This window comes from Musa acuminata, chromosome BXJ3-10 (assembly GCF_036884655.1).
Source record: "Musa acuminata AAA Group cultivar baxijiao chromosome BXJ3-10, Cavendish_Baxijiao_AAA, whole genome shotgun sequence".
NCBI classification, from domain to species: Eukaryota; Viridiplantae; Streptophyta; class Magnoliopsida; order Zingiberales; family Musaceae; genus Musa; species Musa acuminata.
Genome location: NC_088358.1, coordinates 29,822,601 through 29,844,457, shown reverse-complemented (window position 1 = coordinate 29,844,457; position 21,857 = coordinate 29,822,601). Strand labels below are relative to the sequence as shown.

Below are 21,857 nucleotides of genomic sequence, written 5' to 3'. Positions count from 1 at the left end.
TCGTGGCCCACATGAAGACCACGTAATCCGTGTCGATTCAATTGCAGCCATGGTTCGATTATGGGCCTCCGCCCATAATTGCGAAACCGTAAGCGACAGGCTCGAGCCGGACTCGTTCCGGCTCGCTGGGCCAACTCAGTAAGTGCTAAGTTAGGCTTTTACCAACAACCATTCGCTTCCTTGACTTGCGCACCGACAAGAAAGACGACTTACCCCACGTCTCTCGGGGCCTTTCCAAGCCGCGCCTCGCTTCTCCTCTGGTCGATTCCTCGATCCAAATCCCAGCGCCGCGCCCAAATTCCATTCTCGATCTCCTCCTCCCCCGTCTTGTTCTTCCTCGGATCACCCCGCGCTTCCATCCCTGAGGACGCGTAGGCCTTCCTTCTCCGACGTCGACTAGTCCCCGGTCAAATCGGACCTGTTTGCCTCCAATCGACCCCTTGCTTCATCTCGAAACGCCTTCACATCAAGGGTTGGAAGAAAAACCAGATCTTGTGGTAATATCTCTTTGCTTCTATTCTTTGATGTTGCAGTTCCTTCTCTTTTTCTTTGTTCGAAACCCTAATCTTTCATGTTAGCTTGACCTTGCTGTTGTTCTCTTCTCAGAAACGATCTCTTCGAGGAGGATTTTGAGCGGTGGAATTCCATGGAAGCCGATGGTGCAGCTGCTTCGTTTCCTCTGGCAAAATGGAGAAGCGACTTCTCCAGGGCGTTCCAGTACTACTTGGATAAATCGACTCCTCACACGACCGGAAGATGGATCGGTACTGTCGGAGTCGCGGCGATCTATTCCCTGCGTGTTTACTTTGTGCAGGGTTTTTATATCGTCACCTACGGGCTTGGGATCTATCTCCTGAATCTCTTGATTGGGTTCCTGTCACCGTTGGTGGATCCTGAGATCGAAGTTTCTGATGGTCCTGCCCTGCCTACAAAGGGCTCCGACGAGTTCAGACCCTTCGTTCGCCGTCTTCCTGAGTTCAAGTTCTGGTAAATTTTGGCATGCTATTGCTTCCTCGTTGAAATTGAGGCGGTGTCCTTTTTTTTTTTTTGCCTTATTTTCTCGCTTAACCGGGATCTTTTTCGCTTTCCCTTGACTTCCCTCGATTTGATTACCCTCCTTTGGGCTTTCTTATGGAAAATGGATTTGTCAAATCGGTGCACTTATGTTTATAGCCTGTTCCTAGATTTTGTGGAGAGGACAGTAGCTTGACGAGCTTGTGAAATATTTTATAGAGCTGCATTCCAAGTTGAGGCTAATCAAGTCCCAATTACACGCCTAGGAAACCCATAAAAGAAAAAAAGAAGACAAACTGCTGCATCTTAATTTAGCTTTAAACCTGCAATTGGATATGCAGGGCAACCTATGAAGTCTTTTCTTGTTCTTTTGAAATTTATTGATCTTTCGTTTTCGCCTGTTAAAATCGTTTGTGTCACTAGGGCCTCTGACATCTTGGTTATTTCATCATCACTCTGCAAGATAAATGGTCTACCTTAGGTGATATTTTGTTATTGATTCTCATTTATCCTCCCTCGGGTTTGATGAAAATGCTATCATTTCTTGTCATGTCTACATAGTAATAGTCGTTTAGGCTTTGATTTCTCTAGCAAAGTCATCATTTCTTGACCTCGATGTTTCTTTAGTAGGTAAAAAAATTCATTTATGAGGACAATGCACAGATTTTGAGAGAACAAATTTAGATATGCAAATTGGCTTGCACTTCTTGACCACTGTTTGTATAATTATGATGGGAACAGTTATATTGGTAAGATATGCTATAGGATAAATGTTTGGATAATTATGACCATTTTAGATTTTGAGAAGACAATGCACATATATTGAAATTATCTTGTACTTCTTGACCAATGTTTAGATAATTATGATGGGATCAGTTAGATTGGTAAGATATGCTATAGGATAAAGTAAAGTAAGATTAAGCTAATTTAATATTGAACTTTGGATTAACACATTTAAAAATTAAGTGAACATGTCAAGTCTATCGTAAATGGTTTCACTTGTTTTATCTTCAATAAATACTATCTTGATTTGTAAAACATAGTTAATCTCACAACTTCTTTTCTTGTAGAACTTTACTTATAATTAAAGAAAATATGAGGATATCAAGTACTCTTGATGCCCTTCTTTACAATCATCTTGCTTTAATTTTATCAATTGCATTTTCGTGTCCCCCCTTTCCTAAAAAATAAGGAGATAATAGTAGACGAGGGTTGTGGATGGGATCTACAATGAGAGAGAAAGAAGAAAACAAAAGTGATATTCTGGGGCTTGTGATTTCAAATGCTTGGATGGCACAATTCCTAAGATTTTGTTAGTTGCATGAGAAGTGTTTATATCCAATTTATTTTTTGTTCATTTTGAGTTGCAGTTTTGGAGACGTTTTCTTGCTTGAGTCAAGAATCAGTTTAAACTCTAAAGCTCAATGTGGGCAGAACTTGGGAGGATATGATTCTACGGACATATGATTAGGAGACCCAGTTTCTTCATCTACAGAGTAATATGAGTCTTCAAATTTCAAAATCTTACCAAAAGAAGGACTGACAATCAATTGACATGATTCCGATGAAAAATCGGGTGAGTCAATTTCCATTGACACGCAGACCAACAAACACTTGATTGGAAGTCAAAAATTGGTCTTCATAAAATGAACATAAACTAGGATAGACTATTGGTATTTCATTTATCTAATTTTCTATCATAAGAATCCTATAAAATCACCTAAGAAGATGATTGCTATATGTTTGAAAAAGCAGCGATGGCTGATTGCCATCGGAAATATATATGCAGTCCTAGGGTGAGTGAATTGAAATCATGGTATGATAAAATTACTCTCGGGTTTCTTAATAGCAACATTGGAATGTCTATAAGATTCTCATATTTCATGGTAAGCTGTCTGGTCGATGGAACTTGACAGAATTGTTTGCCACAAAAGGATTCTATGTATCATTTTAAAATCTAGATGTCACACACTTAAATTGGAGTTCTTGTGTGAATGGGTGCAAACATTTCACCTACTCATCTTTCATTGGAATGTGTAAAGAAGGAAAAAAGGAAAGTACATTTTGATGGTTTGTGGCAGTGTTCTGGAGAAGGGGTTGGTTATCAATGTTTTTATTGGCAATTCTTTCATTACAATTATTTATCAGTGAGTAGCCAGATACTGGTTATGTAGCCAGTGCTCTCAGATTGTCATTATCTTTAGAATAGTTTCACCGTTATCTGCCAAGGATTCCTGAATGTTACGTGGGTTTAAAAATTTGTCTGTTAACAGTCATATGCTTCACATTCTTTCTATCGGCCCAAAGAATCTGCAAGTATGACTAGGAATACCTGTTGGACTTTCTTGATATGAAGACTTCTGTTGTTAGGGTGTCTGGTAATTTGTTAGATGGGATAATTAGGCAACACAATCACAGAGTGCAATCAGGCCACCTTGAGGAGGAGGTGAGGTGATAGCCAGTTGAGAAGGGTTCTCTAGACTCTAAGCAGCAACATAGTCGATGGGAATCGAGGGTTGCTAGTGAGCCAGATGACCGCAGTGAGAGGATGATGATGAAGAAGCTAACGATCCCATGTTGGAGAGTGGTGGTTAAGACTGTGACGAAAGTGGCATCCTTCAAGCCTTTGCCCCAAGATTACCCCATATAAAAAACGGTGCATTGGTTAGTGGAGCATGAGCTTGTTCAACCCTAAATATCATGCGGTTACTGGAAACTTCTGCCTGGTTTGTTGTGGGAGTTCTTATCCAGTTTACTCAAGCAACACGCAGTTGTGGATACATGCAACCATGATAAAGACCAAAAAGTGATTGCTTGTTGCCCCCTTTAGAAAGAATTTATTATCTTGTATTTTCCTACTGTAAGTGTTAATGAACTGTTTATATCTGTTTGTATCCAATTCTTTTTTGTTTATTATGAAATTTCACTTGAATATGTTGGAGATTGTGAACTTAATTAGTTCTATTTCTTTTTTTTTTCTCAGGTACTCCATAACAAAAGCGTTCTGTGTTGCTTTTGTGATGACTTTCTTCTCCGTATTTGATGTTCCTGTTTTTTGGCCTATACTACTGTGCTACTGGGTTGTTCTTTTCTTCCTGACAATGAAGCGCCAAATTGTACACATGATCAAGTACAAGTATGTGCCATTCAACATGGGAAAGCAGGTGCGTTCCATTGAAATTTTATGCTGATTCATATGAATGCTTCACTATTCTGAAAAATGGTCTGCACGAGGCTTTTCTGTATGAGATTTGAATAAACTGGAGTGTCAATCTCTCACGAAGACCGAGATTTAAGCATCTAGTGCCAATATTAGGGAAAAGTGAATTAACTCAGCTGTGTCGTTTGAGATGAATAAGCACTTGGGCCTCGCAGGTAGAGCATGAAAAACAGGCCGTGGGTGTTTTATTTGAGGGATTATCTGACTGCATCCAAACTATGCAGTGTGCTTTAGCTTAAATATGAGAGACTTATTTAGTTTGCGATTGTTGTTTGACAATTAACCTGGTCTAATTTGTTTCGAATCAGAAATATGGAGCGAAAAAGGGACCCGGAAGCAGCAATTTGTCCAAGGATTGATCTGTGCCAGGGGGCTAAGGGCTTCCACATATCTTCGTCAGTGAAATTGATATACTGTTGATCTACTTATCCTCCAAGATTTGACAGTCTTTGTTGGGAATATGGTTATTTCCTAGGTTGACACTTGTTTACTAGAGGATGACGCAATAGCTATGTTTGCAACATCGCCTTCACTGTTCATTAATTGCCCCCTATTGCTATTGGAGAGCCAACTAATAGTTAAAATTGGTTGATTTCTTTTGTTGCTTTTTTGTGCCCCCTCTTCTTAATATTATTATCTTATTCTTTTTTCTACATTTAATTAAGATTGCCCAAGCAGTTGAGACAGGCAGCTTTAGTCGATCTTTATCGAGGGTCGGCCTACTCGATACTCGGAAGTCGTCGAAGTCTGCATCATCAGTTCCAGCGGGCGAGCATTACACGGCAGGTCAGTTTGTCGAGACTCAAAAGTCGATTAGGCATGATGATGCCTTCTTACGTTGTGCGCTTCTGCGTGCACGCAATCTACAAGGGTAGGCATGTTGCGTTGCGTGCTTCTGCGTTCGGTCTAAGAATAAAGAGTCGATTTCGTGTGAAATAGTTTTAGCCGGTGCGTGTGAAACAGCACCCTTCCACCTGGAACAAAAGTGCATCGCAGAGCATAGACGACCAGGAAAATATTAGCTGAAAGTTTAGGATGAGAAGTCCATTAAGCATATGAGAATTATTCTTTGTTTGTCGCTCATGTTATCTCAAGATTCGTGTTACTCGTGCTTCGCAATCTTGAGATTATTTTTGGGTAGTCACCGTTTACCCCTTATTGGATCAGCAATGAAATGGAACCCGTTCCAGCCCCCGTGGACTGCCGATGGCCACAAGCCTTTTAACGAGCCATGTGATCCGTGGAATCAATTGACCATGCGGTTGGAGCTTTGGCATCCGCGCATATGCCGCTCCTCCAACTCGACTCCAAAGATGAAGCCAGTCGTCACAGGGTACCTCACCTCGTGTCTTGCAATTAATGTGCTTCTTCTTGTGTGTCCTCTTTCCTTTCAGAACTTGGCCAATAGCCAACAAGATTCCTCTGTAGGACATGACACGCGTATTCTGCAGCCTGAACGAATGCTCTACACTGGTGGTGGACTCACTTAAGGGAAGCTCGAATTCAAATCTCTCTCTCTCTCTCTCTCTCTCTCTCTCTCTCTCTAATATGCCCCTCGTTTCAAGTCGTCGTTGACAACTATATTGGTATGTGGGCTGTCAATAGATAACGTGGTGGTGAAAATTAGTCTTGCTGCAGGACAAAATGGCAAGAAATATTTAGCATGCCTATATCAATAACGAGGCATAATATTTATCGGTGATCAAGCTGACATATGGCCTCCTCAACGGATCTAGATCTTCTCCTTGCAGCTTTTTAGCACGCCCCCTCTGTGCCACCGATGCAATGCAGCGATGGTGTAGACTGGCACAGTCGACTACAAGCCTGAAAAGAAGACGACAAGGCCGTCGCCGACAGGCCGAATACAACTTGCACGAGTCACTGCTTGCTGACTCCATAAATTGATAGCTACGCCCCACCCAAACCTCCAAAGCCTTCCCTCTATGGATGACAATAAGAAATGGTTTTAATGATAAAAGAAGAAGGCAATTACCCTCCTCCTACCAATTACGGAATCGCGGCAGATCCCACCACCTCCACTATTTCCTGTGTAATCGTCCACCTAACTCTTGTGTTGGCACACATTCTTTGGGGTCGAATAAGATGATGTGCGAACCGGCCAAGAAAAAAGAGATCGTCGATTGGATTCCACAGCGTACTAATTGGACTCCCCTATCCCCGTAGGTAGTAAAAGCTCAATTGGCGATGGGATCACCGGCAACTTCATGTTCCCAAGTCTTCAAGATTTCTGCACATTGTACTTGCGTCACACAGTGGAAACAGGAATTTCCCTTCCCCTATTAAAAAAAGAGGATATTTCTACAACACACAAATCGAAATAGCGTCCTTAATTTGGTTGTGGCATAAGAAGAAGGCAGCGAAGACAGTCGGCACTTGCAGAGTTACCATCAATTTGGATCCACTCAGTCAAGCACACAGTTGCGAGTTTTATTCGAGTGAGGCTTTCTTCCCTGGCATGCAATGTATCTCTAGCAGCAGCTGTCCGAGTGACCCTGCAGCAATCAGCAAGTACAAGAAGGAGAGTAGACTTAATCAGACAAAGAGACACGTTCTCAGATGTTGGAATAGAGACAAAGAAAACGCTTCGAGACGAGTAAATCTCGGCGTATATGATAATTGCCAAGATGGATACCGTAAAATTCTTTAGGGACTCGAGACACGTTCTCCAACCGGATCGAGCGATGCCCGGGGAATCAAAGCATTTGTAGGAGATCTTACGGTCAACGAATATTGATTGTGGCATTAGTTTAGATCAATGATGTCGAAGCTTTCTACACATGAGGTGAGGTGATACCCAAAAACCCAGAAGATGCGCTCGATTCTTTTCTTTATCTTTCTTTTTTTTTATATTGAAAGGCCACCGCATGAATCAGAAGCGAGAGAGAGAGAGAGAGAGAGAGAGAGGGAGCGGAAGGCCAGGCAAGAGGGTGGGGACCTGAGTCAGGGTCACAGCCTTGGTGAGCAACGTCTCACCTACTCGTTAGTAAACCACCATTAAAATAGTTGCAGAAAAAGTGTGTATGAATTGGCATGATAGTATTGGAAGAAAACGAGAGCAGTTCTCATGCTCCTCTGCTTCGTTGCCAGCGAAGTTTGTACCTCTAGTTGGCCCTCTCTTTCCTGCTTGTTCCTACCCTGCCGCTTTTTCCTCTCATTCCTCTTCCTTCTCTTCTTCTCCAAGAACTGAACCACCGAGGGATGCCTACCCGAGGATATGTTCTGATCTTTGTCTTCTGGGCTCTGCTCACCATCATTACCCCGACTCTCGTCTCCTGGTCGGCGTCAGCAAAGCCAAATCTTGTTGCTCCCGGTGAGTAGCCTTTGCCTTTATATGGTCTGCTGTAATCGATTGCTGACCCGAGATCCTGCTTTCCGCGCGATATGCCTGCCGTAACAGGGATTCAATTTTCTTGTCTCTCTTTTCTTTTCTCGGAAGAGACAAAAAGAAAGCAAAAAAGATGGATCTAAACTTGCTTCCATTTCCATGTAAGAGGCTGGCCGGGAGTAGTTCTTGAGTTGGAAACTTCTCTACACGCAGATTCTTCTGTTTGTGCTTCAAATTTTTTTACCTGCTTGCGCATGACAGGAGAGACTTTGCTGGAGATGAAGGTCAATAGGAGAATGATGGGTTCCGTAGAGACCGCTGCCCAACTAAAGAACGGCACCAGGAAGACGATACCACGAGCAACGGCGCCATCGCCGGCTGCAGCTCCGGCACCAGCTCCTGCGGCAGGACATGACGTGCTCAGCTAACGCTAACACTTCCATGACGGCGGCGTCGATTGACCTTTGATTTTTCAGGTGATAGGTATTTATATATATACGAGCGATTGGGGGGTATCATAATAGTGTGGCAGATCTTGTGAGTTCTGATCACAAGAAAGAGTGGGTAGATCACTCCTAAACCATTTGCTAGAGAGGATCTTCCCTTCCCCAGCATTCGTGGTAAGAATTTCTTGTAAAGATCCACATTACATGATTGTTGCCAGCGTTTGTTTGATTCAACTTTCATCCGTCGCAAGGCCCATCCATGATTCACCACTCTGCTTTCTTTCCCATAAATAGAGCTCCAACTCTCTGTGCAGCGACATGTCCTCTTCAAAACGTGTTGCAGCTTTACAGGGTACCTTCGAGCTGACAGCCACAGTCGCAGTTTGCGACCCTCGTCGCTTGCACGGATCGATTCGCGACAACAGCATTGGGGATCGATGCACGCAGACCTTATCGTTGCTTCGGAACAGGGTGGCCAAGTCTTGGGATCTTAGAGCAGTAAAATCGCAGGCAATGAGATAGAACTTCTTAGTACTATCATTACTGTCATTATTCGAACAAAAACTCGACTGCGCTCTGGAAAATTAGGTCCATTGCATGCTTTTTCTTCGTATGTTTCGATTGATTCTTGGATCGGGGGGAAGAAGAAAGGGACTTGTTGGATCGTCGATGCTTCTTGGCTCGTTCCCCCGAGATAGACTGAGGTGTTCCCTCAATGAAGTGAAAAAGACGACCCTGCCGAAGTGACAAGAGATTTCCTTGTTGTTGTTGTGATCGACTCTCGAGTTTTATTGATCGACGATGAAGTCGTACCACATTTCATGTCGAACCGGAAAAAGCTCATCTCTTCTTTATTGTTTGCCTTTAGAAACTGAGCAGATGCGCTGTGTGTTCACGTGATCTTCCCTTTTGTCCGCAGCATGAAGAGTTCTCTACCTGTGTGCGTCGCTCCTGCTCTTCGGACATTATGTCCTCGCTCATTGAAATCTGGCTTCATCGGCAAACATATCGATTAGTAGCTGTGCATTTCTCTGTTCTTTCCCCCGAGACATAAACATAACGAAAGCATGATAAGTCTCTCGAGGCAGCAAAATCTTGTAAGAAGAAAAATTAGATGCTTTCCTCATCACGAACAACAGGAGTTGGTCTTCTTAATGACGGTAGAATCTCGTGAAACAGAGCTGATCAAGACAAATTGGAAGAGTCATTGGCCATGGACGACTGACGAGATGATCTTTACGATGATTTAATTGTTCTATCAAGATCGTTGCTTTGATTCAGAACATCTCTGTCCCCGTGATTTAAAGTACATTTGCGGAAGCATTCAAGTGCGTTCCCAAATTTATTTCGAGTAGTACTGACAGATATCAAGCTGTTTCTAGTAAATCTGACCTTTCAGGTTCTTCGTGGTTTCTTGCGGCGAGCCTGCAAAAAATTCAGATTGAAGCAGTCAAAGATCTGTACTCTCAAGGAGCAAAAATATAGTTGCAGGAAAATAATAGTAATAAGACGCTCACTTGGGTGATAGAATTCCCCTTTCCACGATCAATAGAGTAAACATGTGAGAAAATGACACCGTCGAATAAAGATCTAATGCAACTGTAGTTTGCGGAAACAACCATAACTCGACTAACTCTAGGTGAAGTAATAATAATAAAATGAATGACATCACAAACAATGCATCTTAGCCCATTAGATCTGAAATTTGGGAACGTCGATCATGATACAAAGGCTGTAAGATGCAAAGAATATATGTATTGTATATAAAAATTCCATACATGAAAGATATAAAGATTGATTGTTATCTGATGCAAAGAATTGATAAATGCAAAGCATTATATTTAGCAACAAGTATGTCAACATTTTAAACTGGCAAACACAAGTAACGTAAAACAATCAAAATGCAAACATGGGGCAAGAAAATCAAACAGATCACTTGAAACTTAGATTGCTAGAATTTCGTCATTAAATAGAGGTTCTCTCCGAGAGCATATCCAGGCATTCGCCGACAGTGGTGCATCTCACATGTGGATATAGTTCGCTTCCATCTAGGCCGGAGGAGTCGATGCTGAAGTATGTATGATCACCTTTTACGAACGCAGAATATATAAAGAACAAGTCTATGTTGCTCGGAAATGGGGTCTCTGAAATTTATGAATGTATTGAAGCAGGAAAGTTAATGAATAAAGCAAATCTGAAATGAAAGACAATCGGAAATGTGTGTTTTTTAACTCACCATGAATACTTTTAAGAAGCTGCTCCTCTGTTACGTGAATCTTTTCAAGCTTCTTACCTATTTTAACCTCCCAAATCTCAGTCAGCTCATTCTGAGAGTAGACATTGCCTGAAGGTCTCAAGTATAACACCTTGTTTAATGTCCTTGTGTCGTCTATTGCACAAACTGTGAATGTAGCAACATCACTCTCTTTGACAAAAACAGCTGCAAAGAGAAATGGACCAAAGTTAAAAGTTGTATGCAAAGAGTAAATTGTGGATAACAGAATGCTTGTACATTCCAAGATCTAAGTTGTGACAACTGACCTTTAACATTACCGCTACCGAAAATCTTTACTTTGTCTGTTGGAGGAGTCTTTAGACCTGGTTGTATAAGTGATGGGAGCAAATATCTTTGGAAAAAATTACAGGAAATATAGGTGTGAGGAATGCCTTCTTTCTCGATACAACGTCGAATTTCAGCTTTCTTCTTATAAAAGTCATGATCCATCTCGAGGGTTTGAACCTTGTCAGGGTCGGCACCGAATTCAGATGGGATGAACCTCTGCAGAAATTTGGAGTCAGGTTAACGATAAAACACCATAATTTGCAGAATGATATTGGAGGTTTCCCTTTCAATTGTGGAAGGTAACTCAATCATTTCCAGTTAGTAATTTCCGACAGCAGAAGTACTAGTTATTCACTACAACTTTAAACAGGGAGGGTATAACAGGATGAACAAGAGCTGCAAAGTTGGTAGAAAATCACTTGATAAAATGTAGTGGTAAACAGAACCACGGTTAAACTACAGAACACCATCCTTGATGCTTACTAGAATGCAAAGAATAAAGACTTTGCTTCTTTCCTCCCTTCAAATGAATACACACAACATACACAGTGATCAAGATCAAGACATGAAAGCTTTATGCCAATGGGAATATACATAGCTACAATGCTGATTAAATGATGTTGGTTGAAACCAATGAAAGGTAACATTTCAAAATTACCTAGACAAGCTATGCCCTATTTGCAAGATAAAACGCCTGTTGATATAAGAAAGAAGAATTCTACCAAAATCATCTAGACAAAGGACAAGAATTCTGTTAAGATGGATCTCCACCAACAAGCACAGCTAATTCTCCCCCCAGTTTGCATCCTACTTGAACTCCAGATGGTTTTTAAACATACAGGAAGATAGGAATGACCTGATTCACAAACATGCAATTGTCCATGGAAATAACCTCTCTGCTTGTACATATAAGGTTTCTTGCAATGAGCATCCCTAGATTTAACATGACGGGAGGCTTGCGCAGAAAGGTGGTGCTTTACAAACATGTAACTGTCTCATTGCTCGTAAGCCATGGTGAAACTAAGAATGTTTAGAAGGTTTTTGCAGGCTAGTAGACAATTCTAAAATCGTAAATGCAAAAAAAATGTTATTTTTTGAAACATAGATTTCGGTTCAAACTTTGTTGTTTCTCCTCCATTTAAAGTCGGGCATCGGATAGACATGTTGTAGACATACGAAATCCATAGTAGTCAATCTTGCACGTAGAATCATGTAAGGCGTGACCACATTTTTTAGTTCACATCATCGTATCAATGAAAAGTAACAAGCTCAAACTCAAACAAAAGGAATCTCTGAAACTATTTTTGTTTACCTTGATGCACCCTGCTTGTTTTATAGCTCGAATTAGAAGCTTTTGTTCGAGCACTTGACTCGATGGTACTGCACAGATGACCACATCTACTTGCTTGAGAGCTTCGAGAAGACTTGGAAAATCTTGTAAGGAACCCTAATGGAATCAGATGAATTAACACTGGCTACAAGAGGACCTCAAAAAATGCAAACGAATCAGTGGTTAGTAGATGATGGAATCATTTAATCAGAGCTTGTGAACAAGAATCAGAGTTTTCTTCGTTTGCTTTCTTTTCTCCAGAAAATATACCGACCGTATCAATTATCATTCTGCACCTTTCACCTATGAGGCATCTCAAATGACTATAAATCGTTAACAAACCATAAGTTTATAAAGCATTCAATATCATCAAAGTTTGCTTTTTGTTCTTTTGATAGAAATAAATGTTTCGAGGCCAATGAGTCGGTGCAAAAGCCAAGTATTCGATATCTTAGCAGCTGTCATGGCTGTAAATTCAATCTTCTCTATGAACCACGCCCAGAGCCTGTCCGACGAATCCCACTGATTGCCAACGAAGAATTCAGATAAATCACATATAATTACCTCAAAGAACATCATATTCAATATCTTAGTGTTCTTTTGGGCATCTTTTCGAAGAAGTCAAGATGCCCAAAAAGGAAAATAGAAACCAGGTTGACATCCAATCGAAGCGTACAAACAGAGCAAGGACAACCTTGAGGAGGGTGACGCCGCTGGCGGAGAAGGATCGGAGGAGGAGGGAGGCGTCGGCGCGGGAGAAGGTGGGCTCCCTCACGAGGGCGTAGGTCGGGTGGCCCGCGGCGAGGCTCGCCTTCACTAGCTCTTGACCGAATCTTCCTGTCGCCCCAATCACCAACACCTTGCTCCTGCTCCCCCCGGCCTTCTCCTCCCCCACCATCGCCATGGCGAGCAGACTCGAGGGATCTCGTGGGAGAGATGGGATCTACTTGTCAATGGGGCATTTTTCATGTCAAAGTGCTCCCTCCGAACGCCGTCGATGGGGTCTACGAACTTGTCAAAGGGGCATTTGGTGAAGAAACAATAATATATATTTTATATATTAAATTCAAGTTTCACCATAAACATCTGTAATATGAACATATTATATATCTCGCATCATTTTTATAAGTCTACTTCTTTTCGTTCATGTCAACAGGATATGTTCACATCCGTAGCGGTAAATATGCTCTGTCGAACGATTGTTAGGCTAAATGTGTAAAAGCCCTTTCAAATAGAACTTTTATCTTTAATGTTTTGTAGGACTAATTTCATGTGTTTGAACTCTATTAGTAGTGTGATTTTTATATTTAAAATTTTTATATTAAAATTCTTATAGTTTTATAAGTAAAATAAATAATTTCATTTGTCCTAATTTGATTGGTTATATTAATAAAAAATATAACATGTGACAATGACACAACGTGTTGGATTAATGTGAAAATGATAGCTAAAAAGATAACTTTAGTGTCCTTTTCATTTTTATCGAATGCATAATTGTCTTGTCACTTGACTTGTCTCTCGCTATGTCATCATGATGCTTAGGATTCATCTCGTTTGGCTTTTGGTATAGCGAGAGCGATCGTTGTCAAGATGCTCAGCGCAAAGTTATTGTCCCGTCTAGCTATTAGTGTAGCGAGAGTGACCGTCACTAGGATGTTCACGACATGATCGTCGTCGTCGTTGACACTAAAGTTATCCTCCCCCATAACCATATAGCAAAGCACCTGCTATGATGTCCTATTCCTGGTCTTTGCTTACACCACCTTCGATGTTTATGGTGCCCATGTTATCCTTCTCAGTGTACTTGTCGACTACAATTGGTTTGACATTGAGACCTTGATTGACGATCGGGGCATCTTATCTATCTTTCTTCTCCTCTCAGTTTTCCACTAATTGTCTCTTTATGCAATGTTACTCTCGTGACTCATCATTGAACTTCATCACATTCTGTCTGTTTTTTAGGTGGCCTAGCTCGTACTATGTGGAGAAGGATTCATGACATCAAATCAATACATAAGCTCTCAACTCTCATTATTCATTACTTGACTCATAAGTTGGGCTTGTAGCAATCAACTCTCATTCTTCACTTGACTCTTACTTTGGGCTTATAGTAACGTTAGTGGATTCGACCCCATGCTCTCTTTATCACCTTGTTGTTGCTCGTCGCTAATGTTTACGATGATAGCACTAAGCATCCCAATGGTGCTCGCTCTCATTATGCTTGGAGCTAAGTGGATCATGTGGCAAAGCAATCGGGTCTCCCCCTCTTCACGAGAACCTTGACCTTTATCGGTCTCATCGCCTCCTCCACGGAGGTCAGCTTTGATCAAGTGATCTTCAACTCCATCTAGCTCCTCTACATGACTAACGATATATTTACTAAGTTATTCAATAATGAAAATGAAAGGGATATTAAAAATTTTTTTTTACTCATTACTTTCATGCTGATCCAACATGTAATATTATATTTTTATATTTTTTATCAATATAATTGATGACGTTACGATAAATGAGTTATTTGTTTCATAATTATAAAGATCTCAATATAAAATTTTTAATTAGTAATGCTAATATGTAATTAAACATAGTTTATGACACTAAGAGACGATGTTTCTAAGTTAAATCACTTTTGACGAAAAATTTGAGGAGCAACTTTTCACCAACCCTCCACGACTATCGGGGAACGATTATTAAGACTTGATAATCCAGCTTCCTAGTCATGGAATGTTCAAAATATTCTATCTAATACTCATATTATATCCAATAGGCAAGTTCATGTTTTGACTAACTTGGCGAGTGGCGTGGAAAGAGTGATAATGCGCAATATGATCTCTTTATAAAACCTAACCTGTATAGCATCAAGTGCAATATGATGTACCTAAACTGACAGCTACTGCACACCGATCCATCCGATTGGACAAATATTATTAGTAACCATTGAACCCAATTCATGAACATAGCACTCAATTATTTGTTTTGAGAGAGATTGATGTAGAAGGTGCTTTGTTGGAATCCCCACCACAGAAAAGGATTGCAATACGATGGTCGCAGTAACTTAATAATGGTTCACATTGCGATTATTTTATTTAAAATCACCTGAGCACTAAAGCCTGTCCCGTCCTTCAAAGTTTAGACTTAAAAAAAAAAAGTTTAGCTGACGAAAATATGGAGTCTCGGGGTTGAGATGAAACATCGTGTCGGATGTGCCATCTCGAACTTGGGAGGACACTCATCCTTTCCCTTGTCGTTCGAAGCTGTATGAGATAATATCTATAAAGTCGTTTCGGAAAGTTTGGAATAGCACCCGCGACGTTATTCCGTGTAGGTCAATCGACACTTGCATATAGATATACGTCAACTGTCCGAGGAGTAGACCACCATCATCAGATCACGTATGATCTACTCTCGCTCGTATGTATAAAAACCTCTTGACTAGCATCAGGTTGGGGGGATTCTTTTATTTTCCAAAAAAAACTTCACTTGATACTAACTTAACCTTTGAAGTGGTTGAGTCAGGAAATCCCCCTCTTGACCATAGCTTGTATGTAGAAACCCGACAATAAGGGCAGAGGAGATTGCCCTTGGGAGATGAGGCTCAAACTTAACCTGACCTAACAGAAGCTCCCATCCAACATCTAATCGCACCGACGATCCTATTCATCGGGGGTCGAATCGAACCATATTGACATCTCGACCACGATTTAAGAGTTCGTTAACAACAATAAATGAATGGATGCTATCGAACTATTGTCTTTCTATGATGGACGGTTGTGCTACTTGCACGATCCTTATTGTTTTGATGATCAGTATATTTATTTTATTCAATGTTAAATTATATGATTAGATTTTAATTATTATTATTAATTAATAGACATAAATTTCAGTTATAATAAATCCTCTACTCTCTCGTGTAAAGAAAGAGCCTCTTAAAGACTCAAGAGTATAATAATAAAATTTAATATTAAAATTTTTCGTAAAATAATAATTCTGGCTCAAGACAACTCGAGTGGCTTACCGCTTCATCATCCGCGACGAACTCAAAAAAAGATTGCCAGAATCCATTCTTTGGTTAGGCAAAAGCTGCAAGCACTTGTATGCCTAACAATAATAATCAGCACTTGTTCAGATTCACAACGTTGAAGATTAAAGAATGTAACTCGATCTAAATAGATTTGGTAACGCCCTTACTTAATACTCATGGATGCGGGAACATTACTGGTTGAACATGGCATACATATTATACTTGCCTGTACACGCTGTTGCTAGTTAATGTTTGATGTCCAGACGCGGGCTTAGAAGCGTGGCGAAATCGGATGTTGAGCCCCATAAAAAGGTCGGGGATGTTGATCCCCATAAAAGCGTGGCAAAATCGGGCATGTATTTGAACTTTTTCTTTGTAATAATGCTTGCAGTGTCCAGACAGCAAGGCTCCAATCCGTATCACGTAAACCTATCTACTTGTAATTGTTCCTACTGTCATGGAATGGAAAGCCAATATTCTCGATTCACGGCATAAAATTGCGGATATAAACATAATTAAAGAATATATTCGAGGAACATGATCTTTCTTTTCGAGAGAAACCCACCAGAATTTAAGTTGGAGGATGATGATACAATAATATCCTTGGATAGGATCACCAGAACCGATCCAATCCTAACATGTGTAATTTGCATTGACACGCAGCCTGGAAATGACTTACACACGGCATCATTATGTGGCATTACTTGTGGCAATTATTTCATGTTCTTCCAGAAAAGAAAAGATGAATCGAGTGAGATCGAGATCTATCTCCTTCTCTTTCGGCGATCCTGCCGGAATCGTTGTTGGGAGTTGGGATCATGGCCTGCACTGCGCGTCCAAACGTGTTTCACGTTTGCGTGCCGACCGACCGGGAAATAATTTGTCTTCCTCTAGACGATGTGTTTGTGACCGTCCGTTGTCCGATCTGCATTTCCATCTTGATCGTCGACTCTTGGTCTTAGCAGCCAGTCCGGGAAATCATTCATCCGCAGCAACATCACACGTAATACTCGTGCAAGCTTTCGGGTCAATCATGCCGGAGACCGCCGCGTAGCCGCGTGGGCATATATTACTGAATAACGCTTGGCCCCACACTTCGATTTCTTTTGCTATCCGATAATATGGCAGGTAGGATAGAGGGTGACCATTCCGAACGTGTCGGAAAATTATTTTGTCGGAGCTAATAGAGGTTACAATAGCATTTCGGCAGCTCAACAAAGCCGGGCCAGCGTGTGTGTTGAAGTGTGAGCACGTGGTTTGAATTGTATGAACAGCATACCAACCGTGTTTCTCTCCTCCTCTTCGTCTTCATCTTCCTTCTTTTCCTTATGGTACACGATGCATCGGCCTTTAAAACAGACTGACCATCCTGGTTTCCTCCTCTTCATGTAGGCAAGCAGCTAGCAGCACTAGAATACATCTCTCTAGCCCAGCTTTCTCTTCATCATCGGAAGCTTTGGCAAGACACCATCCAACCTCTGCTTGCTCTCGAGGATCACCTTCATTGATCTCTGGGAAAAGGGGAGGAATCCAGTAAGTAATCATCAGCAACGCCGAGAACCGAAGTTGCTTGTGGTTGATTCGTTCTGCTTTGGGTTTCCTTCTCCTGATAGTGACGGCGTCTTTCTTCCCTCTTCTGTGGGTAGCAGGAGTGTAAATAGATGGAGGGCAAACGATGGTTGTCTCTTCTCCTCCTCGTGCTTGTTCTCGTGGGCATCTCCATGGATCTCCCGAGAGAAGCTCCGGCGGCTTCTTCTAATATCTTGAAGAGTTCATCTGCCAGGTATGCTAATCACTTTGTGTTTCTTTTCCGAGACACATGTTTGAATCTTGCAAGTTTCTTGTTCGATGCATATCTTGTTGTTGTTGATGTTACATGTTTCATGGACGCCACTCGAATTAAGCCTCCGATTCCATGTCAAGAAATCTGCAGATGTACAATAAGATCAAAGCATCATCTGATGCATTGTCCGTGACAGAAAGGTTATCACTGGATTTTAGAGACTTTGATATCGCACACACGTGAAACACGAGGCTCTGATGGATCGACACGTCCTATTCGAGGGGACTGGCCAATCAATCAAAGCCGATGGGGCCCGCCCGTCGGGGAAACTAACATCGAAATCACACGTCAGTGAGCCCCGGGGTTGGATTATGGTGGGTGGATGGGCCACGTATTATGAGTGGAAACGGTCCGAGTCTTAGCCATGCGTACCGTCACATTATAGCCGGCTCACGTATGCCGCAGTGAACGGGCAAATGCGACGATGCGATGGTATAGAGTCGGTGTTGAGTTTTTTGTGCAGAATGAATGATTCAAACTGAGGGTTCTGTTACTTGGAATTTTTCTTCATGAGTAGATTGCTGCATTTTAGTCTCTTTTACTTTGAGCTAAAATGACTTGTCAACTTGGCATAGAAATCAACAACAAAAAAACAAAATATTTTAGAGCAGGTATATTTTTATCTATCTTGATTTGTTGGTATAGAAATCAACAACAACAAAAAAAAGACTTGCCACAGGACATGACACTTTCGCTTACTTGTTTAAGCCGAGTCAAAGACTCGCCTAGTCGCCTTGGTGGCTATCTGAGTCATCATAGCGAGCCGGCTTGGTGGCTACTAGTTAGTCGCCTTGACGGCTTTCTGAGTCATCGCTTGGATAGCGAACCGGCTTGGTGGCTACCAGTTTGTCGCCATCTCGGTTGATCAAACGGCGTCGGACACTCACATCAAAAGGGTACATGACTGACGTCTGTGTTCGAGTCATCTTAAATCATTCATCCGATTCGGATCACCACATGGTAAGGGTCATCGATTGCTATGTCAATCATTGATGGGCTCGCTCTCCTGCAATGATTGACGATGGTGGGCCGCGTGAGAGGAATTAAATATTGGGTGTCGTGGGCCACGTTCCAAAGTCGGTGAACGTGTTCCGAGCAGTAACGGATGTGGGATCCACGGCGTGACAAGTATGGCTTTCTTAAGGGAAAAATAAAGAAAAAGAATTTCCCCATCATACGTTGGCGGTTCAGTTCCTTGTGTTCTGAGTTCGTATTTAGCTGAAGAAACAAGGTGTAATGTAATCGAATAATGTGAATCCTATATATGTGGGGTGAAATGCTATATATTTTCTTTGATTTGCAACGATCTCGGATCCAAAATGCTGAAACGGAGTTTGAACTTGCAGAATACCAGTGAATCCTCAAGGCGGAGAACAGAGAGATGGAAGCAAGAGCAGGGAGTACAAGGGCATTCCCCTCAAAGCAAACCTATCGGTTTGCCATGCTTCATTCTCGGACGCCGATCGTCCGGTCTACTGTTGCCCGGCCTGGAAGGACGCCGACCAAACCTTGCTCGACTTCGAGTTCCCGGATCCGTCGTCGCCGGTGCGTATCCGACGGCCTGCTCATCTCGTCGACGAGGAGTTCGTGGCCAAGTATGAGAGGGCGGTGGCCATCATGAAGCAGATCCCGCCTGACCATCCCCACAACTTTTGGCGCCAGGCCAACATGCACTGCCTCTACTGCACCGGCGCCTACGACCAGATGAACTCCTCTGCCCTCTTCAAGATCCACAGGTCATGGCTCTTCTTCCCCTGGCACCGAGCCTTCATCTATTTCCACGAGCGCATCCTCGGGAAGTTCATGGGAGACGACACCTTCGCGCTCCCCTACTGGAGCTGGGACACCCCCGAGGGCATGTGGTTCCCCGACATCTACCGGAAGGGAGCTCTGAATGAGACGGAACGCGACGCCATTCACCTACGGGAGGCCGCCGTCGATGACTTCGACTACGTGGATCATGACCTCGCCAGCGACGTGCAGATCACCGACAACCTCGCGTTCATGTACCACCAGATGATCTCGGGAGCGAAGAAGCCCGAGCTGTTCATGGGTTGCAAGCTGCACTCCGGTGTCGAGGGGTGGTGTGATGGGCCCGGGACGATCGAAGCGGCACCTCACAACACGTTGCACAGCTGGGTGGGGAACAGGTACAACCCCGAAAGAGAGAACATGGGGGCGTTCTACTCCGCCGCGCGAGACGAAGTGTTCTTCGCGCACCACTCCAACATCGACCGCATGTGGACGGTGTGGAAGAAGCTGCACGGCGACAAGCCGGAGTTCGTCGACCAGGAGTGGCTCGAGTCGGAGTTCACCTTCTACGACGAGAATGTGCGCCTGCGCAGGATCAAGGTGCGCGACGTGTTGAACATAGACAAACTCAGGTACCGGTACGAAGACATCGACATGCCATGGCTCGCTGCACGTCCCAAGCCTTCCGTTCACCCTAAGATCGCGCGCGACATATTGAAGAAGCGTAATGGCGAAGGCGTACTGAGAATGCCCGGCGAAACGGATCGTTCACAACTCTCCGAAGATGGTAGCTGGACACTGGACAAGACCATCACCGTGAGGGTTGACAGGCCAAGGATCAACAGGACAGGGCAAGAAAAAGAGGAAGAAGAGGAGATCTTATTGGTCTACGGAATCGATACTAAGAGAAGCAGATTCGTCAAATTCGATGTGTTCATCAACGTCGTCGACGAAACCGTCCTGAGCCCAAAGTCGAGGGAGTTCGCAGGGACCTTCGTCAATCTCCACCACGTCTCGAGGACGAAAAGCCATGAGGATGGCGGCGTGGGTTCGAAGATGAAAAGCCACCTTAAGCTCGGTATATCGGAACTTTTGGAAGACCTCGAGGCAGACGAAGATGACAGCATCTGGGTGACACTGGTGCCAAGAGGCGGCACGGGGGTCAACACCACCGTGGACGGCGTCCGGATAGACTTCATGAAGTAGTGAACCGGCACGCCGCTCCTCCCCTCCCCGTCAGAAGTGGTATAATATTTATATTGGATTGAGGCTCGTGGTATCTTTTGATAAGAGTAAGTTCCATAAATTTAGAAGAAGAATCATGTTCTTTATTTATATTAAATTAATGTGATTTGGCCATCAGCTCTCCATGAATAAGACGACATCAGCAGATGTAGCACAAGGTGTTGCATTTACAGCTTGCTAAAGGCAAAGTCGAGTGTTGTGCATTTTCAGAGAGCGTCTTCCTCCTCCTAAATTAATTTTGGTTTCTTGAGATCCGAGAGACAATCCAACTTGTACCTCAATTGGTCTTGTCAAAGAAGAGAGAAAAGAAATGAATGACAAGTGGTCTGGGCTGAACCGGTTCTGGCCCAAGACCAGACCCGGTTGTAGGCCGACCCATTCCCTCATAAGAATTATGGTGTCTAGTAATATACCTTTTTCTTTTGGGCGAAAGAAACCATTTGAGGAGAACAGAGTACCAATCCAACGATGCTTCCATCCACTTCATGGCTTTCTCTGATCTGAAATTAGATACTATGTGATGCATCTAACCATTTCAGCTACCAAAAAACTGGCACACAGGTTTGGAGTCCCCGACAAAAGGACTTGCCAAGCGTGAATATGCTTCTCGTAGCTCCTGCAGAGATCGAGACTAAAGAAGAGCGGCATCGAGAAATAGGCCAAGGAAAGAGACTAACGCTGCCTTCCCACTCGAGTTCCCGCAGTTCGAACTGGATGTGGCCCGCCCTTCGCATTCGTGTCACGGGATAAGCATCGCATGGGCCTTCCCTCCTCTACCATCTCGCTGGCCATCACCGCAAGCTTTCCCCGAGGATTATGATAGTCGGGACCAACTAAGAGGTCCATCGATCCTCGTTATTATAATTTTCCGGCGAGGGGTCCAAAGGAGCCACATAACTCGGTAGGTGCGCTTTCTAATCAGTTCGCAGACAGCCAGGGAGCAGCAATTAGTGCTTCTCACTATATAGCCACAGTTTTTGGACCCACTGGGACATGATCCAAGTAAAGATGCATCAACTGGCGCCGGCGATAACTGGAAACACTTTGAATCGTGTTAGGTGTATCAGATGTTTATGC

At 42.9% G+C, this 21,857-nt stretch overlaps 3 protein-coding genes and 2 long non-coding RNA genes across 10 annotated transcripts; 3 read left to right on the top strand and 2 right to left on the bottom strand.

Moving 5' to 3' along the window:
- Nucleotides 1-178: 178 nt before the first annotated feature.
- LOC135651488 (protein RER1A-like) lies at nt 179-4,833 on the top strand. Its single transcript, XM_065171559.1, has 4 exons — nt 179-497; nt 607-987; nt 3,998-4,178; nt 4,543-4,833. Exons 2-4 carry the CDS (start codon nt 647-649, stop codon nt 4,591-4,593), a joined length of 573 nt encoding a protein of 190 aa, XP_065027631.1. The 5' UTR covers nt 179-497; nt 607-646; the 3' UTR covers nt 4,594-4,833.
- A 2,107-nt stretch (nt 4,834-6,940) lies between these two features.
- Nucleotides 6,941-9,105, top strand: LOC135651979 (uncharacterized). 2 transcript variants are annotated; one of them, XR_010502012.1, is made up of 3 exons: nt 7,170-7,565; nt 7,842-8,200; nt 8,341-9,105. It is a non-coding gene; the product is annotated as an uncharacterized LOC135651979 (long non-coding RNA). The 2 variants fall into 2 exon arrangements; XR_010502011.1 differs by lacking the exon at nt 8,341-9,105 and having other exon boundaries at nt 6,941-7,565; nt 7,842-8,260.
- Nucleotides 9,106-9,240: 135 nt separating this feature from the next.
- LOC135584518 (probable pinoresinol-lariciresinol reductase 3) lies at nt 9,241-12,932 on the bottom strand. Of its 4 annotated transcripts, XM_065172681.1 has the most exons (6): nt 12,614-12,930; nt 11,902-12,036; nt 10,568-10,805; nt 10,263-10,466; nt 10,052-10,170; nt 9,241-9,451 (listed from the first exon to the last, which is right to left on the bottom strand). In XM_065172681.1, the coding sequence occupies exons 1-6, from the start codon at nt 12,821-12,823 to the stop codon at nt 9,422-9,424; spliced, it is 936 nt and encodes a 311-aa protein (XP_065028753.1). In that variant the 5' UTR covers nt 12,824-12,930; the 3' UTR covers nt 9,241-9,421. The 4 variants fall into 4 exon arrangements, with proteins under 4 accessions (XP_065028753.1, XP_065028754.1, XP_065028752.1 ...); XM_065172682.1 differs by lacking the exon at nt 10,052-10,170; XM_065172680.1 differs by lacking the exon at nt 9,241-9,451 and having other exon boundaries at nt 9,845-10,170.
- Nucleotides 12,933-17,223: 4,291 nt separating this feature from the next.
- LOC135651971 (polyphenol oxidase I, chloroplastic-like) lies at nt 17,224-20,894 on the top strand. Of its 2 annotated transcripts, none has more exons than XM_065172670.1 (3): nt 17,224-17,473; nt 17,587-17,723; nt 19,130-20,894. In XM_065172670.1, the coding sequence occupies exons 2-3, from the start codon at nt 17,602-17,604 to the stop codon at nt 20,739-20,741; spliced, it is 1,734 nt and encodes a 577-aa protein (XP_065028742.1). In that variant the 5' UTR covers nt 17,224-17,473; nt 17,587-17,601; the 3' UTR covers nt 20,742-20,894. The 2 variants fall into 2 exon arrangements, with proteins under 2 accessions (XP_065028742.1, XP_065028741.1); XM_065172669.1 differs by having other exon boundaries at nt 17,225-17,473; nt 17,590-17,723.
- Nucleotides 20,482-21,591, bottom strand: LOC135651974 (uncharacterized). Its single transcript, XR_010502010.1, has 2 exons — nt 21,458-21,591; nt 20,482-21,280 (listed from the first exon to the last, which is right to left on the bottom strand). It is a non-coding gene; the product is annotated as an uncharacterized LOC135651974 (long non-coding RNA).
- Nucleotides 21,592-21,857: the final 266 nt, after the last annotated feature.

Bases quoted from the DNA above. Each gene is read 5' to 3' on its own strand.
- LOC135584518 (XM_065172680.1), bottom strand. From the start codon at position 12,823: ATGGCGATGGTGGGGGAGGAGAAGGCCGGGGGGAGCAGGAGCAAGGTG. The intron at 10,806-11,901 runs GTAAACAAAAAT...AAATTTCTGCAG, and splicing joins AACAAGCAGGGTGCATCAAG to AGGTTCATCCCATCTGAATT. The intron at 10,171-10,262 runs GTGAGTTAAAAA...CATAAATTTCAG, and splicing joins GCTTCTTAAAAGTATTCATG to AGACCCCATTTCCGAGCAAC.
- LOC135651971 (XM_065172670.1), top strand. From the start codon at position 17,602: ATGGAGGGCAAACGATGGTTGTCTCTTCTCCTCCTCGTGCTTGTTCTC. The intron at 17,724-19,129 runs GTATGCTAATCA...TTGAACTTGCAG, and splicing joins TTGAAGAGTTCATCTGCCAG to AATACCAGTGAATCCTCAAG.
- LOC135651488 (XM_065171559.1), top strand. From the start codon at position 647: ATGGAAGCCGATGGTGCAGCTGCTTCGTTTCCTCTGGCAAAATGGAGA. The intron at 988-3,997 runs GTAAATTTTGGC...TTTTTTTCTCAG, and splicing joins CTTCCTGAGTTCAAGTTCTG to GTACTCCATAACAAAAGCGT. The intron at 4,179-4,542 runs GTGCGTTCCATT...GTTTCGAATCAG, and splicing joins CATTCAACATGGGAAAGCAG to AAATATGGAGCGAAAAAGGG.